Genomic DNA, 14,870 nt, shown 5'->3' with positions numbered 1-14,870 from the left:
CACGAGGAATGCTGTTCTTATAGGACCAGTAAACGGAATCGCATGACCCTGCCCACCATTCTGTACCATGATTTCTTTATATTCCAATTAGTGACTGCCAACAGATGCTGTTCTGGATTGACTAGCTTTATCTCATTTCGATTCTTAAACAAGTCCAAAAAAAAAATATTGTAATCGAATTCATCCATTTGATTTATAGCACTTAACACTTTTTCTATCACCACCCCCCCCCCCAGATGGTCAACTATAGCCCACACTTAAACGCTTTCACCAAAGCCCCTTTGTTGCAGAAGATTCTTTTTCATATGGTGGGCATCATTAAAATCAGTGGAATATTCTGTCTTTCTACCTTCAAAAAGAGCCGAAATCGAACTATTGAAATGTTCTTTGTGGTCAGCTGGGAAGGGTGCAGCAGCCTCCAGTTATGGAAAGAACTTTTTTTTTCGTTCTAACCACTGTACCAACAATCTCCATAGATAGCTGTCTGAAGATAAACCCCTCCCTTCTTTATGGGATGTTGGCTGAACTCTTGTCTTTTTTCCAACACCTTTAATAATCTGAAATGAGTGTTGCTTTGCTTCACTGCACGCCTACTCATCCTCCCACCTCTACTTTACCATTTCGGAAGGCTGCACACTGTAAATAGGAAGGTTAGACAATCATATTTTTTTTACTTCAATGGCAGTCTGTGTCAGGGTTGTATAAAACTAGTGTTTTTTTTATAAAAAAACCCAGCCCGGGACTGTGGAAATGTGAAATTGGCGCTATTATATGTCTGACAACATACCTAGGACGTTCCTATAAATATCAGATGGATTGCTCAGTTGATTGCTTTTTCCCTTTTTGTTCCTGCAATAACATGTTTTTTAGTTTATTTTGCTTTTAAGTTTTACGTTAAATAAACCTGTTTGGCATAATTATAGTAATTATTATAATAGCCCCCCATGGCATAAATTAGTAATTATTCCTATAGATTTTTCTTCAAAAGTAATAACTATGGCTAGGATTTTTATGCTTTAAAAACTTCTAAAAATGCTCTATAAAAAATGCAATTATGCTCCTAAAAACCCGTAAATATGCTCTATAAACAAAAAATATGTTCTAAAATTTTTTATTTTCAATATAACATCAGTTTTAGCAAAATAATATGATAAATTCCGAATTTCCCCCCACAAATGCTAAAAAATTCCCATTTAACAAATTTAGTCAATGTTTCCCACGCATTACCATCACATACACACACACAGATTCAGATGATAATCTATTTACAGCCACAGACCAATGTCGTGGAAGGGCTAGTATTTTTATGCTCTAAAAATTCAATGTCATTGCTGATTGGTTGAAAAACCTGAATTTTAGGATTTTTTACCAGTGAGCAACGATGTTTCATTTTTAACGCATGAAAATCTTAGCCCTAAGAGCTCTCGTCAGAGGCAGGAACAAAAAAAAAAAAAAATCAGTCTGAAGCAAGATTGGAATAGTAAGGAAAAAATTTACTTTTTATTGAAAATTCTGAAATATGTCTTAAAATTTTGAAAATATGCTCTATCACATAAAAATAACGAAATATGCAAAAATATAAAAAAATATGCAAAGACGCAGAAATCCGAGCCCTAATAATAACGATGGTGGTGGCACCCACAAGACCTTTTTAAATGGGAGACCGGCCCCCCAATTCGCACCTTGAAATTAGAAAACCACCTTCAGCCGACCATCACTGTGTATCAATGGGGTTCGAACTTGGATCCTCACGCTGAGCATGTCAAGCATGAGAACCGCACAGCGACTCTAGAGCGTACTGAAGAAGTTATTGTGCATAGGGTTGATGTGATTTTCATTTGAATTGGTACATGTCAAATGATTTTCATTTTGAATTGGTGAGAAAATTTAAAAAAATTAAATAATGATCAATATTTTGTTTATTTTTTAAGAAAAGAAATATTAACTTAAAGAAATATTATAAGACTAGATGTAATATTTGGGAAAATTTCAAGCACATATTTTTATTTTTTTTTAGGTCACAAAAATCAGACCACTAATTATAATAAATTCTCAAGTGGAAAATATTGTATTTTTGTCATTCCTTTTTATTGTTGTCTACTAAAAATTTCTTTTGAAATAATTAAAAATTAATTAGAGAGTGCAAGATTCATTGCAATACATATAGTCATGCCCATGTACCTATAATAAGGTACTCTTGATTTCTGTTTTAGAAAGTTAGCTATTTGCCCCGACAAACCAGTCACGGCCCAGGCTCTGTCCCTCCAGGGATATAAGCCTTTTACCCTTGCGGGTTGGGTCGCGCTGGGGAGATAGCTATTTGCCCCAGCTTGCTTCAAAGTTGTATTCAAGAAAAATAAAAAGGTACTCTATAACCCTCTATCCAATGATTTTGGTTGGTATCTGTAGCAAACTTTATTGATATCATTGTTTTGCGTTTTTTTTTGCCACCACTACCTATTACTGATAATGTATGAAATAACACAAGTACAAAAAACTAGGTTTAAGATTTCATGCCAGAAAGCACATTCACAATATTTTTTTCTAAGAATTTGTAGGTAAATACAGTCAAATTTTAAAATTTTATTTTTATAAGTGTAAGTAATCAATTATTCTATGAACTTGAATTGAAATAGGCTAGATTAATTAACCAGTGATTACATTTAGTGGAATCCAGTAAACCACAATGAATTTTTTTAATAAAAATTCATCAAAATGAAACAATTTATGGAAAAGAAAACATATCATGGTCTCCAGAATATTGCTGCAGAAGAAATTCAATTTGTTTGTACATCCATGTCTATTTATTTTTCTCTATCATAATATAATATACTTTACTTTTCAAGACATTTGTAGAGAAATTCCTTGTTATGAGCTACCTCATGAATAATACGATTCATGAGCGTCTGAATCTTTTTAGCATGATTGAATTCTTTTGTTGGAAAGGATGAAGGAATGACACAGAATGGGACTGACACCCAAGCATCTGAATTCAATGTCTGAGATCTAATTGCAATGCCTGAAAGTTTAATGAATTTTTAAATCAGTCACAAAAAGTAAAATCAGAGCATTTCACACAAAGAAAACAAGACTTTCATGTTTAGTAATTTACAATTGGACCATGTGAAAAATAATGATAACAGATGTACAAGGTACAATTAAAAAGTTTGAGCTGTTCTTGCAAAAAATGAAGGTAGAGTTTACACAATGTGCTGATGGGGAAAGTTGGCCATGCCCTTGTGAGTAACCTAATGTAGTTAAGTTTTATGGAGATCTGTTGAAGGACAAACCAGAAGCATTTTTTTTGGTATTGCAGAGCTTCCTTTTCACTTTTGAAATGAACAAAAAATTAGAGCAGTATCAATGCAGTTACAAGTCTTGCATAAATCTTTGAAAAAAAAAATACAGCTGAGACACTTGAAATGGTTAAGGCTCAATTACATTAGGCGAATTTACTAGCTATTTTCCGGTGAGTAAAGTAGCTGGCGAGCAAACTCGTTTCAACTAGCGCAGTGAATTTCAATTACACAGGACTAGTAAAATTGCTCACTAGATGAGCGAGCAACTCTTTTTCTTTCCCTTTTGAGCGAGTTTAGTAGCAGCGAGTAGCTAGTAAACTCGCCCAATGCAATTGAGCCTTTAGAAAGGATTTTGGTGAATGTGTTCTAGTAAAAATTTAAGTTTATGAGTAACATGCTTGTTTCAAGCATGGCTACAAATACTTGGAAAACATTATAGGTGTCATTTGACAAGCACAATAATGGGAAATGTCAACGAAGTCCAAAAATTTGCTCACAAGAGAAAAACTGCAGATATTTTTGAACTGATAAAAGACAAATTACATCTGGTGTACCTCAAGGATCAGTACTTGGACCTATTTTATTCCTAATATACATAAATGACCTGTGTAACTTTAATTTGAAAAGAAAAATCACTGCTTTTGCTGATGATTTAGCTCTTTGTTACTCTGAAAGCTCTTCAATCAACTTGAGGAATAACATGCAAAATGATCTTAACTCAATAAATATCTGGTTTAGAAATAATTTAAAATTAAGTATAAATAAAACTAAATATATGTTATTTGGTTCTGGTACTTTCAATGATTTTAGTGTCCTAAAATATCATAGTGTGACAGATGGTTGTATCTCGGATTGTATGTGCACAGCTGTAAATAGAGTAGACACCCTTAGGGATTTTTTGATTCAAAACTATCCTAGAAAAAACACATTAATTATTTGCTGTAGAATTAAATCAAAACATTGGGAAATTTTATTTTATCAGGAATAAATGTTCCCAATCTATTTTAAAACTTCTTTATTTTGCGTTAGTAGAATCTAGCTTGAGTTACGGCATTACATGTTGAAGTGGGACATACTTCAGCAATCTTTCTTCACTTTTTGTCACATACAAGTCCTTCATCCGTATCATTCTGAGTAAAAATAGACTCACGCATACATTTCCACTTTTCAATAATTTAAAGCTACTCCCTCTGTAACATTTGGACGTTTATAAAAGTTTAAAAATGTTTTATAAAAGTAGCCATCTCAATCTGAAATTACATAAACCTGGAATGCAATTCAGACGTCATACTATACAGGTAACAAGGCCAAATAAAACTTGTTTCCAAAAATTTTTACTTTTTTATGTTTAGCTCCCATAATATTCAATTTACTTCCTTAGTTAATGAAAGAACAATCTTCATGTACATCATTTTTTATCAATTTAAAATCTTGGTTGTTAACTCAAGAAGATTAAAATTCTGTTTGATATTGTAATGTAATCTTCTTTTATCTTCCATACACTGCTAAATGCCAATTTTTTTTGTCTATCAACTCCATTCTTGTTGCCACTTATTTTTTGGTTATATATATACACATATGTTTTCTTTATTTTTTTTTCCTCTCTCATTATTTATGTCGACAGATATGTATCAGATAGTTTCGTGGGCTCACAAGCTTGCTTAGCCCTTAAATGTTTTGCAACTGTGTTTTAAAAATCTTAAATAAAGGAAATACAAATAAATCAAATTCGGGTCGTGACCCATAGCCAGGGCTGCAAATACACACTTGGTCAGCCGAGGCAAGAACGCATTTTGGCACCCCCCCCCTTTTAATGTTGAAAGTGAGGTTTGAAAGGTGAAATTTCCTCCCCTCTCAGAACCGGTGTCCAACACCCATGACCCGTCTGCTCTCCCTAGTTGTGGCCCTGCCCATAGCTCAAGAAACTTTGGCTATTAGTGGATTTCTATGAAAAAAAAAAAAAAGGAAAAAAGAAAAAATATGCATTAAAAAATCATGTAAAAAAGTAAATGTGTTTTTAAAATGCATCTTTTCTATTTCTTAGTGCATATCAGGGTTTAAGCTACGGTCACATTTTGCAAAAAATGCGAAAGAAAATCTTAGAATGCGAAAGTAGTAGTAGTAACCACTTTCGCAAAGATGCATACAGGAGGTTCGGTTCGAAACGAGTAGACATCCAACCATCAATCAGCATTTTGCTAAAGCTTCCCCCCCCCCATTTTCGCTTTTTTGCTAAAGGAATTTTTTATCTAGCTTAAACCCTGGTGCACATGTATTAATTTACAAAAAATATCCCCTTATATATATACCTGTGGATATGCAAATAACTTCTACATATTTTTTATTCAGGCATATTTTAATTTTCAGTTTGTTGTAGTTGCTCAATAATGAAAAAAACATTAACAAAAGAATTTATACACTATTTCTAAAAAAAATTTAACACTTTGACATATATCTAGAAATAGTCTTGGGCAGGAATTGTACTACAAAATTTAAAAAAAAATTCTTTTATAAAATTTGAAAAATGCAAATAAGCAGCAAATCAATTTTTAAAAAACCAATAAACCTATTGGTTACATTTGAGTGAATGTAACCAATAGGTTTATTGGTTTTTTTTCAAGCTTCGTGAAAGAAATGTTATGAAACTTTTATAGTGTAACTCCGGCCTTTACAATAAAACAGTTAATACTCGTAAAATACTTTATAAATACGTATTAATTCACTAAATTTCATCTGCGAAGGAAAAAAAAAACCAATGTTATGAAAATATTATGAATATTTGAAAAATTGTAAAAAAAGAGCGAGCTTAAGTAAACCTTCAAAAATATGCACTTATGCTAAAAATTCTTGAATTTTATGCATTTATATGCATTAATACTAAAAAAGGCCAAAATATGCACATACATATGCATACAATCCGGGCTCTAGTCATGACACATAGCTCAAGAGCTCTTGATTGCAAGTGAATTTGTACGACTCAACTCTGAAGCCCCTGCAAATCAAGTCTGGGTCATGACTCATAGTTCAAGAAACCCTGGCTGTGAGTGGGTTTGTACGAGCCATTTCAGAAACCCCTGCGAACTAAGTTTGAGCCATGACTCATGGTTCAAGAATCCTTGGTTGTAACTGGATTTTTACATTCCATATCAGAAGCTCCTGCGAGTCATGTTTGGGTTGTGACGCATAGTTCTAGAATTCCGGGCTGTAAGTGGCCTTGTACGATTCATCTTGGAAGCCCCTGTAATCAAGTTTAAGTCATGACTCAAGAACCTGACTGTTAGTGGATTTGAACGACTAGGTTTGGAAGCCTTGGCGACCCATAGGTTAAGAACCCCTGCTTTAAGATCTAAGTGTTCTCGAATTCTGAATCATTCAAAAATAACATAATTACCATTTAGGAAGAATGATTCTACAGCAAACTTGCACTGTTCATCATATAAGACATGTTGACTACAAAATATTAGATGACAAAAAAATTTTCCTTGTTTCAGTATCCCATCAACCAAGTCTCCCTCCCCAAGATCAACACCTTGCCTCACTCCATTTTAACAAAACTAGGGAGGCAGTTTTGCTGTACCCTGTATAATATAAGTGGAAGGTCTTTAGAAAAAACAAAACATTACAGGTCTTCAATATAATAACTGGACATCTGAATGAACTCTTTTTAGAATTCTAAATTAAAATAATTGATTTTAACACAAGCCTATTTCAATAAAGACATAAATCAATTGTCTTGCATAATGCACAAAAAACCCTCATTATATTAGGAAACATTTGCTTTATATAAATGCCTCCATTTGTTTAAGAGATCAAATATCCTACTTACTTCAGTTTGTTTCACATAATTTTGTACTGTGAAAGATGCAATCAATTTTATAAATTCTATTAAAACTTGCTGTGTGGTGCTGCATTCTTTGAAATATTTTTTTTACCTTTACAAGTATACAGAAATCACATCCACCTTTAGTTGGACTTTATGAATAACATTCATTTTTCCTGGTTCTAGCATACTTTTCCGCACTTTTGTGTTAGAGTAGTGCATTTTGGTATCTTGAGTTACAAGTTTAATTAGTTTCTGATTGGATTGGATTTTAAATTTTCTGGCGCAAGGATTAGTTTCTGAAAACTACTCTTTCCATGAAAAACCTTTTATCTTGAAGATTTTCTATTTGTAACACAAGTTTCTCAAAAAATTGAAGTTCTGGATTATTTGAAGAGCTGAAATCCGAATTTCTTTTGAATATATTTTTCCCACTATGAACATGACTTTTTTTACCAAATAATCTTTTCAATGTGAAAACTTATTCAAAATTAGGTGTGATCATTTTTGTCTCACCAAGGTCATTTTCTCAGTGTGGGACTCCCTATGGTAGAAATCTTTTTGGTGGTCGTGTCGATATTTCTGTTGTATCCCTGTGTTAGAAACGTTTTCTGACAAGGATGAACCGGGTATCGAACTCGTGACACCTCTAAATATCCTTTAGTTTTGGGCAAGTATCTTATCGACCTGCACTATCGTGCCTGGTTAAGTGCAAACAATTAGCAAACAATTTAGCCCACAAACAGGGACGCCGGAAGCAAAAAATGATTGGTGTTGCTCAAAATATGAGAGTAATTTCTCTGTACAGGCCATAGGCCTAATATTTACATATATTTTCCACTGACCATACATCCTTTTGTTGAAGTAGAATGTCCCATTTTTTTGGTTTCGAATCTATTTGATTTCAGCGATGATCTGTTCTTCAACCTACTTTTGCAGTAGTGGTAAAATTTTTACCACAGCAAAATGTAACAAACCTATGCAGGACAGGGGTATAGGGATCCCGTGTCTGCTCCAAGAGCCAAGACAATCAAAAATTAAAATTATTTTTTTGAATAAATTAAAATGTTAAAAGAAAATACCTTTATGTGCTATATTTTTCAATTTCTGTTAATTTAAAATGTTTTTTTGAAGGTAATGAATTCAAAATGTCTATGGGACAGATAAAGTGGAGATGTGGATAAGCGTTGATTAGGAAAAGAGGTGCCGCGCGTGGAAAAAGTTTGAGAACCCCTTGACATAATATATGTGTATAACAGGCCCCACACATCATCCAACGCTGCCTGCGCTAGGATCTTTGATGGGCCCTCAGGCCAAGTGATTTTTCTGAGGCCCTATTGGGCAAATTATCGAAAGTTTCAACCAGATCTAATTTTTGCGAGGCTCCTCTTTTCTTGGACTCCCGAGCCATGCCTGGGTGGACCCATTCTTTTTGACGGCATTCCCGCACTTACCTAAGGGGCCCGCTGCGTCTCAACAATTTCGGACACGAAAAATATTTGCCCGATTTTATATACTTGGTGGGGGGAAGGAATCGGCATCCGTTATTTCAAAATATACAAGAATGCTGTGAAATATTCATACAAAAAAATTTTAAATACACAATTCAACAAATTAACACAAAAACTGGCGAAAATTCAGCACTGAAGGTAATTTTAAACTAATGAGAGAAAAAATCCTGAAACTGATAAAAATTTTAGACTTGATGAATCAAAAATACTTGAAAGAAATAATTCCAGCACCAATAAAAATTCAGAATTTATGGGGGTAAAATTTTCAGAATTGTTGGAAAAAATAATTCCAGAATTGATGAAACTTCAGAATTATAGTGCAAGTAATTTCAGAATTCATGAAAGCCTCCAATAGTACGGAGCCCACAAAGCAAGAGGCCCTGTGCACACTCCTATGAGCGGCTCTCACTTTCACAGCGGAAATCACTTCTCATTTCTCTTTGACAGCCTCAATCATTTTTTCTACTGAGAGCAAAGCAAGAATTAGGGGGGGGGGGGAGACTAAGGTGAAGAGATGCTTGGCTAGTCAGTGAATATCTGTTGTTTAAATTTTGTTGGCTGGGCTATGCCCTCACATCCTGATCCCTTGGGCTGGGATTTTTGGCGGGCCCAAGCAGAGGCAGATTTAAGGGCGGGTGCACCAGGCTCACACCCTGGGCCACGTAAAACCCAAACATTACACTTTTTTCTAATTTAAGGGGTCCAGTATTTACTTTTGCATCCGGGGCCTCAACTGACTTTAATCCACATCTGCCCCCAAGCAAAACTTTTCACGGGCCCTTCTGTAGTGAATTTACAGCTTGAAAAACCAAAAAAAATTATGGTAATTGTCCCACGGGCCCCAGGGCTGTTCCCATATCAGCCCTATCCCTGTGGGGTCAAATGCCGAACTTGGCCATATGGAAATCGGGCATCAACATCTGCATTTTTTATTAATATGTTAGATGAATGATAACAATACATTAGATTAGTGAAAACCACCAAGGAGACACCAAGGTCCCATACTGGTTGTTACAATGAAGTTAATTCAATAACATTTCAATTATCATACAGTGTAAAATAGTCACTATGTACTGATTTTTGAGATTGAAAACAAAAAATCATGAAAAAACATCAAAATAGGAAGGGGAGGGGGGGTTGGGGGAAATGTGATTACACAAACACATTTAACACATAAAATACAAATATATATAAATAATGAATAATGCAACGGTCACAGGGGGGTGCTTTAGTGATCATAAAAAAGACAACTATAAATCAACATATGATTATGTATGAATTGGACTGGCAGAGCAGAGTTGACAGCAAGGGTATTTTAATGAATAATTTGACAGCTGGAGGTGAAAAGACAGTAATACACACACAACAGGGAGTGATTGAGATTCCGTGGATGAAATCAGAAATAATTTTCAATATTGAAAATTTGTAGCATGCGTTTTTTGAGGTTTTTTCTGAAAATTGAAAATGAGGGGGACTGCATGAGATCATTTGGAAGGCTATTAAAAAATTTAGGAATGAGCAAGCTAAAATGTTTTTTGAGGATAGTTTTATGAACTAAAGGCATTGAGTAAACAAAATTGTGTCTATTAGATGTTCTTGACGAGTTCAGAGGTAAAGAGAATTGTTTTTTTTTAATTATAAGTATGGATCGGTAAAAAAAGTTCATTTGTTGGAGTGATGTAATTACTTGACAAAATTCTAATAACTTTTTTTTGTAAAGAAATAATGGGTGCAATATTGGTGACATAATCACTTCCCCAGAGTGGCAGACCATAAAGTAAGTGTGAATGAAACATTGAATAATAATAGGTTAACAAGAAAGATCGGTTTACATATGGTTTCAGGTTGAAGAATTTGTATAAAATGAAACGAAGTTTTGATTTTAAATGATTACAATGAGATATCCATTTTAGATTTTGATCAATATAAATACCTAGATATTTTATAGAGGATATTTGTTCTATACGTTGACAGTCACATGGATTATTACTAGTACAATTTGGTTCATGGAAAATTATGTCATAGTTAATATGTGGAATATTGTGTAAGGAAAAATTTATAAATTTACTTTTGGAAATATTGATATGAAGATCATTAGCAATAAACCAATTACGAACTGTTAACAGATCGGTATTTATATTGTTGATAAGTGTTGGGTAGGCATCTCCTGAATAAAGAATTACAGTATCATCTGCAAACGTGATGATTTTACCATTGATATTTAAATTACATAGATCATTGATAAAAATTATAAATAATAATGGTCCTAAATTAGATCCTTGTGGGACTCCTTTGATTATCTTCATGGCCTTACTTAAACAATTATTGCATTTAACTTTTTGAGTTCTATTAGTGAGATAAGAATGGATAAAATTAAAAGTATTTCCTCTAATTCCATAGGAGTACAATTTTGAGAGCAAGATTTCATGATTCACGCTATCAAATGCTTTTCTTATGTCCAGAAAGATACCTATTGTTTTTCTAGATTGGTCAATATTCTTGTAGACATATTCAGAAAAGTTTAAAAGAGCGGATTCAGTATTTCTATTTGGTAGGAAACCATGTTGATTATTGGAGAAGAAATTGTTATTTAAAAAAGATAAGTGTTTCAATTATTTTCGAGGTAGGTGACAATATTGAGATGGGCCTATAGTTGCTGAGGTTATTCTGATTACCATTTTTAAAAATAGGTACAACTATGGCTGATTTGAGTGATTCAGGAAATTCACCCCTTTCAATGCAATTATTAATTAGGTCAGCCAGTAGTTGATACATGCATTCAGGAAAGCTCTTTAGAATTTTAGTAGTCAAGGTATCATAACAAGATGCAGTGTCTTTAAGAGATTTTGCTATTTTGTAGAATTCAGTTCGATCTGTGGGGGGGGGGGGGCAGAAAAATTGATTTGTCACTGCGAGGAATATACTGCTCAAAATTTCCGTATTCGTGAGTTTGTTGTGCAATATTTATGAAATGGTTATTAAAATCATTAGTCAGTACATGCAAATTAGTTTCCAAAGGCAGAGTGTAGTTTTTCTTATCATATCCAAGTATTTTGTTAATTAGTTTCCAACGTTCGGATGATGTAGAGCAATTCGAAAAACAAGTAGAGTAATAATTTTTTTTTGTCGCTCTAATTTGTTTTTTGAGATATGTTGCGACGTTTTTGTAAGCATTCTTGACTATTATGTCAAATGGGTATTTTTTTGTTTTCAAAAAAAGTTTTTGTTTAATCTTGGTTAAGTCAACTATGTCAGAGGTAATCCAAGGCTTATTTTTTTTATTTTTCGGTTTGATCTGTAAGTATGATGTATGATTGTTAATTATGGTTTCAAGTTTAACCATGAATTCATCAAAAACCAATCCTGGATTTTCATTTGCAAAAACAAAGTTATAATGTTGAAGATAGGTTGCGATTCCAGATAAGTCAATTTTTTTAAAGCGTTTCCTGTCAGTAGCATCAGTTCTTGGATTAATCAATAAAAACTTGAGTTTACATGAAATTGGATAATGATCGATCAAATCTGTAGTAAATATAGATGAAGAAATTTCCTTGATTCTAAATGAGTTACGAATAAAAATATGATTAATACAGGAGTTAGAGAGAGGTCTTGTTATTTTGAAAATTAAAGGGGTAAATCCATGACTGGATAACATGTCCTGATAATCTGAGTGGGTACCAGAATCAGTTTTAAGGATGTCAATATTTATATCACCAATTAGTAAAACATCTCTATATTTGATATTTTTAAAAAGTGAATCAAGTTCTTCAATACATTGAGTTTGCGGGAATGAATGTGACCTGTACAAGCTGAAGATGGTAAATTTTAATGTAGGCTCATGAATAACTATCAATTCTCCTGTTTGCATTACTATAGAATCAAGTTCGAAAAACTGAAGGGATTTTTTTATATAAACAAAAATTCCGCCTGAACTATTATAATCTCTGCATCTTGTAAATAAATTATAATTTTTCAATCTATAGTGATCAACCTCAAAGTTGATGTTGAGAGTTAACGTTTAGAAAAGTTCCTTCATAAAACTTGAAAAATACAACAGGGATCTTAATCAGCGTATTGGTTACATTTGAGCGAATGTAATCAATAAGTTTATTGGTTGCTTTTCTAAGTTTTGTAAAATATCTTTTATCAAACTATTATAGTGTAATCCTGGCTTTAGCGAGACTGCAAAAACAAGATTACAGTTTTATAACAAGACTTCTTCAGATATTGTTCAATGTTATTTTTGACAAATGTTTCTTAGAAAAAACTAAATTATAGCTGTTTTTTTTTTTTTTTTTGAACATCTCGAAATACATTTCATAATTTAGTGCAATTCTAGAATGTTCTGAAAGAATAGTAATTGTGCATACCAAAAGTGAATTTCTTGTTTGAATTGACCTAGGGATGCTAACCCTGCAAACTTTTTTATTTCGATTATTTTTGCGGTTTTTATGAATTTTTAAAGTTTTTACAGACTTTTTGTCCACCCTATATTTATTTATTATTTAGCCCAGAGAATCATTTATTTTCAAGGAACAGATACAGTATAATCAAAATACCCCTGGTGACTTCTTTTTCAGCGCCAAACACGTGACAGCCCAATGAAAAGTTGTCAAAGCAGTAATTGACACTGCAGAAAAAAAAAATTGCCAGCACAGAAAGCATAACAAAAGCAGAAACCTACAATTGGATGTTGGATATTCATGTTGGGATATTCCTGCTATGTTATTTTTCCGTTATTGTTGTTTTCAAAATCGTCAAGTGGTGACCAATATCGTAGTTTTTCCTTACCCATGTCTAGTTAGAGCCTAAATTACTGGCAATGTTGTCGCTTACATAGGTGTTAATTTTTATTGGAATCCATATATAGTCAAACCTCGTTAGTGCATCACCCAGTTAACACGTCACTCCGCTTAACGGGTCACTTTCTGGAAGTCCCAATTGTCCTCAGGCACAGCTATGGCTTACTCCATTCAGCGAGTCACTGCGCTTACTAAGTCATATTTTTGCTCTCCCAAGAGTGACTCATTAACAAGGTTTGACTGTACTGGTCTTTATGAAAATTCTCTGCTATGTACATAGATTGAGACTGCGACACATTTTTCTCTATCAGCAACATTTAAAACTACAATTTTTCAATACAATCCTTCTTTCCACATTGGCATTAATAGCCCTCCAATTTAGGTGTTATTCTGGTTGTTCAATCAAGCTACAGATAACTCAGAGTAGTGTCAGTTTAATTACAAACACCCATTATATCATATGGACATGTTTTATTTTTGCCTAAATCAAGTATTGCTGTCACTATCTAGAACTGTTTTTTACTGATAACTTTAGCCATAATTTTTTTTCACTAGGTATACAAACATGGGCTGAAATATGAGAGAAATTACACTTTTTAATATTCAACTCAATGAGATGAGGAGCATATCTAATGTTTTCTTGTTTTGTTTCACAGATTAAACTTCTCATAGTATTTTAAGCAGCAGCTTACACATATTAACACATACTGATTCATAACTAAAAGGCCCATACTTCAACATTACAATACCTTTGTATATAGCATAATCTTTAGCGGTATCACTCATTTCCTCCATTTCTTCGACACTCATTCTAAACAACTCCACAGCACACTCAATGTTTCGATATTTTTTTGCCATATCTGTCATTTTAAAGAAAAATAAAGTAAAATTAATATGAATAAAAAAGAAATGTAAAATTAATATGAAATACAGAAGCCGTCCAGAACTCGTCACACCACGATCATCTTTCGCTTTCCAACCAACCCGCTGTCGCGCACGAGGAAATATTTAATTCTGTTGTAGTATATTTATACAGGACTTTAGGTTTGCTTAGCTACATTCCTGGCACACTTATAGCTCAGTGATTCCTGGTCAATATTAATTAAGAGCAGCTTTGACCTTTGACCTATTGGCCAGATGAGGTTCCCGCAAAACCGGGACGAATATCGGAATTCGTTACATTACACGACGCTTAATTATTTGATCACACCAGGGCTTGGGGTTTTTGATAGCAATAACCAAGTGATAACTACAGTCAGCCCTCGGTTTACGAACGCCTTGGTTTATGAAGAATTTTATTTACGAACATAGGCGGAGATAGACTTGGAAGTCTGGGGGGGGGGGGCACGGTCATTATTGCTGGGGGGGGCAAGATGATGATGATGTCGATTCATCTATACATATATGCATTAGATCAGTCGACTTAACCTTTGATGCT

The 14,870-nt window shown here is 33.6% G+C and overlaps 1 protein-coding gene across 1 annotated transcript in view; it reads right to left on the bottom strand.

Moving 5' to 3' along the window:
* The window catches only part of LOC149085013 (glutathione synthetase-like), a 110,595-nt gene extending 96,183 nt beyond the window's left edge, over positions 1-14,412 (bottom strand). The window contains exons 1-3 of the mRNA XM_089232768.1: positions 14,389-14,412; positions 14,182-14,292; positions 2,839-3,019 (exon numbers count right to left, since the gene is read on the bottom strand). Coding sequence (XP_089088894.1) covers positions 2,839-3,019; positions 14,182-14,290 — 290 coding nt within the window. The 5' untranslated portion in view covers positions 14,291-14,292; positions 14,389-14,412. The remainder of the gene's footprint in view (positions 1-2,838; positions 3,020-14,181; positions 14,293-14,388) is intronic.
* Positions 14,413-14,870: the final 458 nt, after the last annotated feature.

The sequence above is a fragment of the Pholcus phalangioides genome, unplaced genomic scaffold (assembly GCF_987345545.1).
Source record: "Pholcus phalangioides strain wild (caught in Gottingen) unplaced genomic scaffold, Ppha-v1.0 ptg000007l_1, whole genome shotgun sequence".
Classification (NCBI taxonomy): Eukaryota; Metazoa; Arthropoda; class Arachnida; order Araneae; family Pholcidae; genus Pholcus; species Pholcus phalangioides.
Note: the sequence above shows the minus strand (reverse complement) of the source record. Positions and strands in the feature narration are given on the sequence as shown.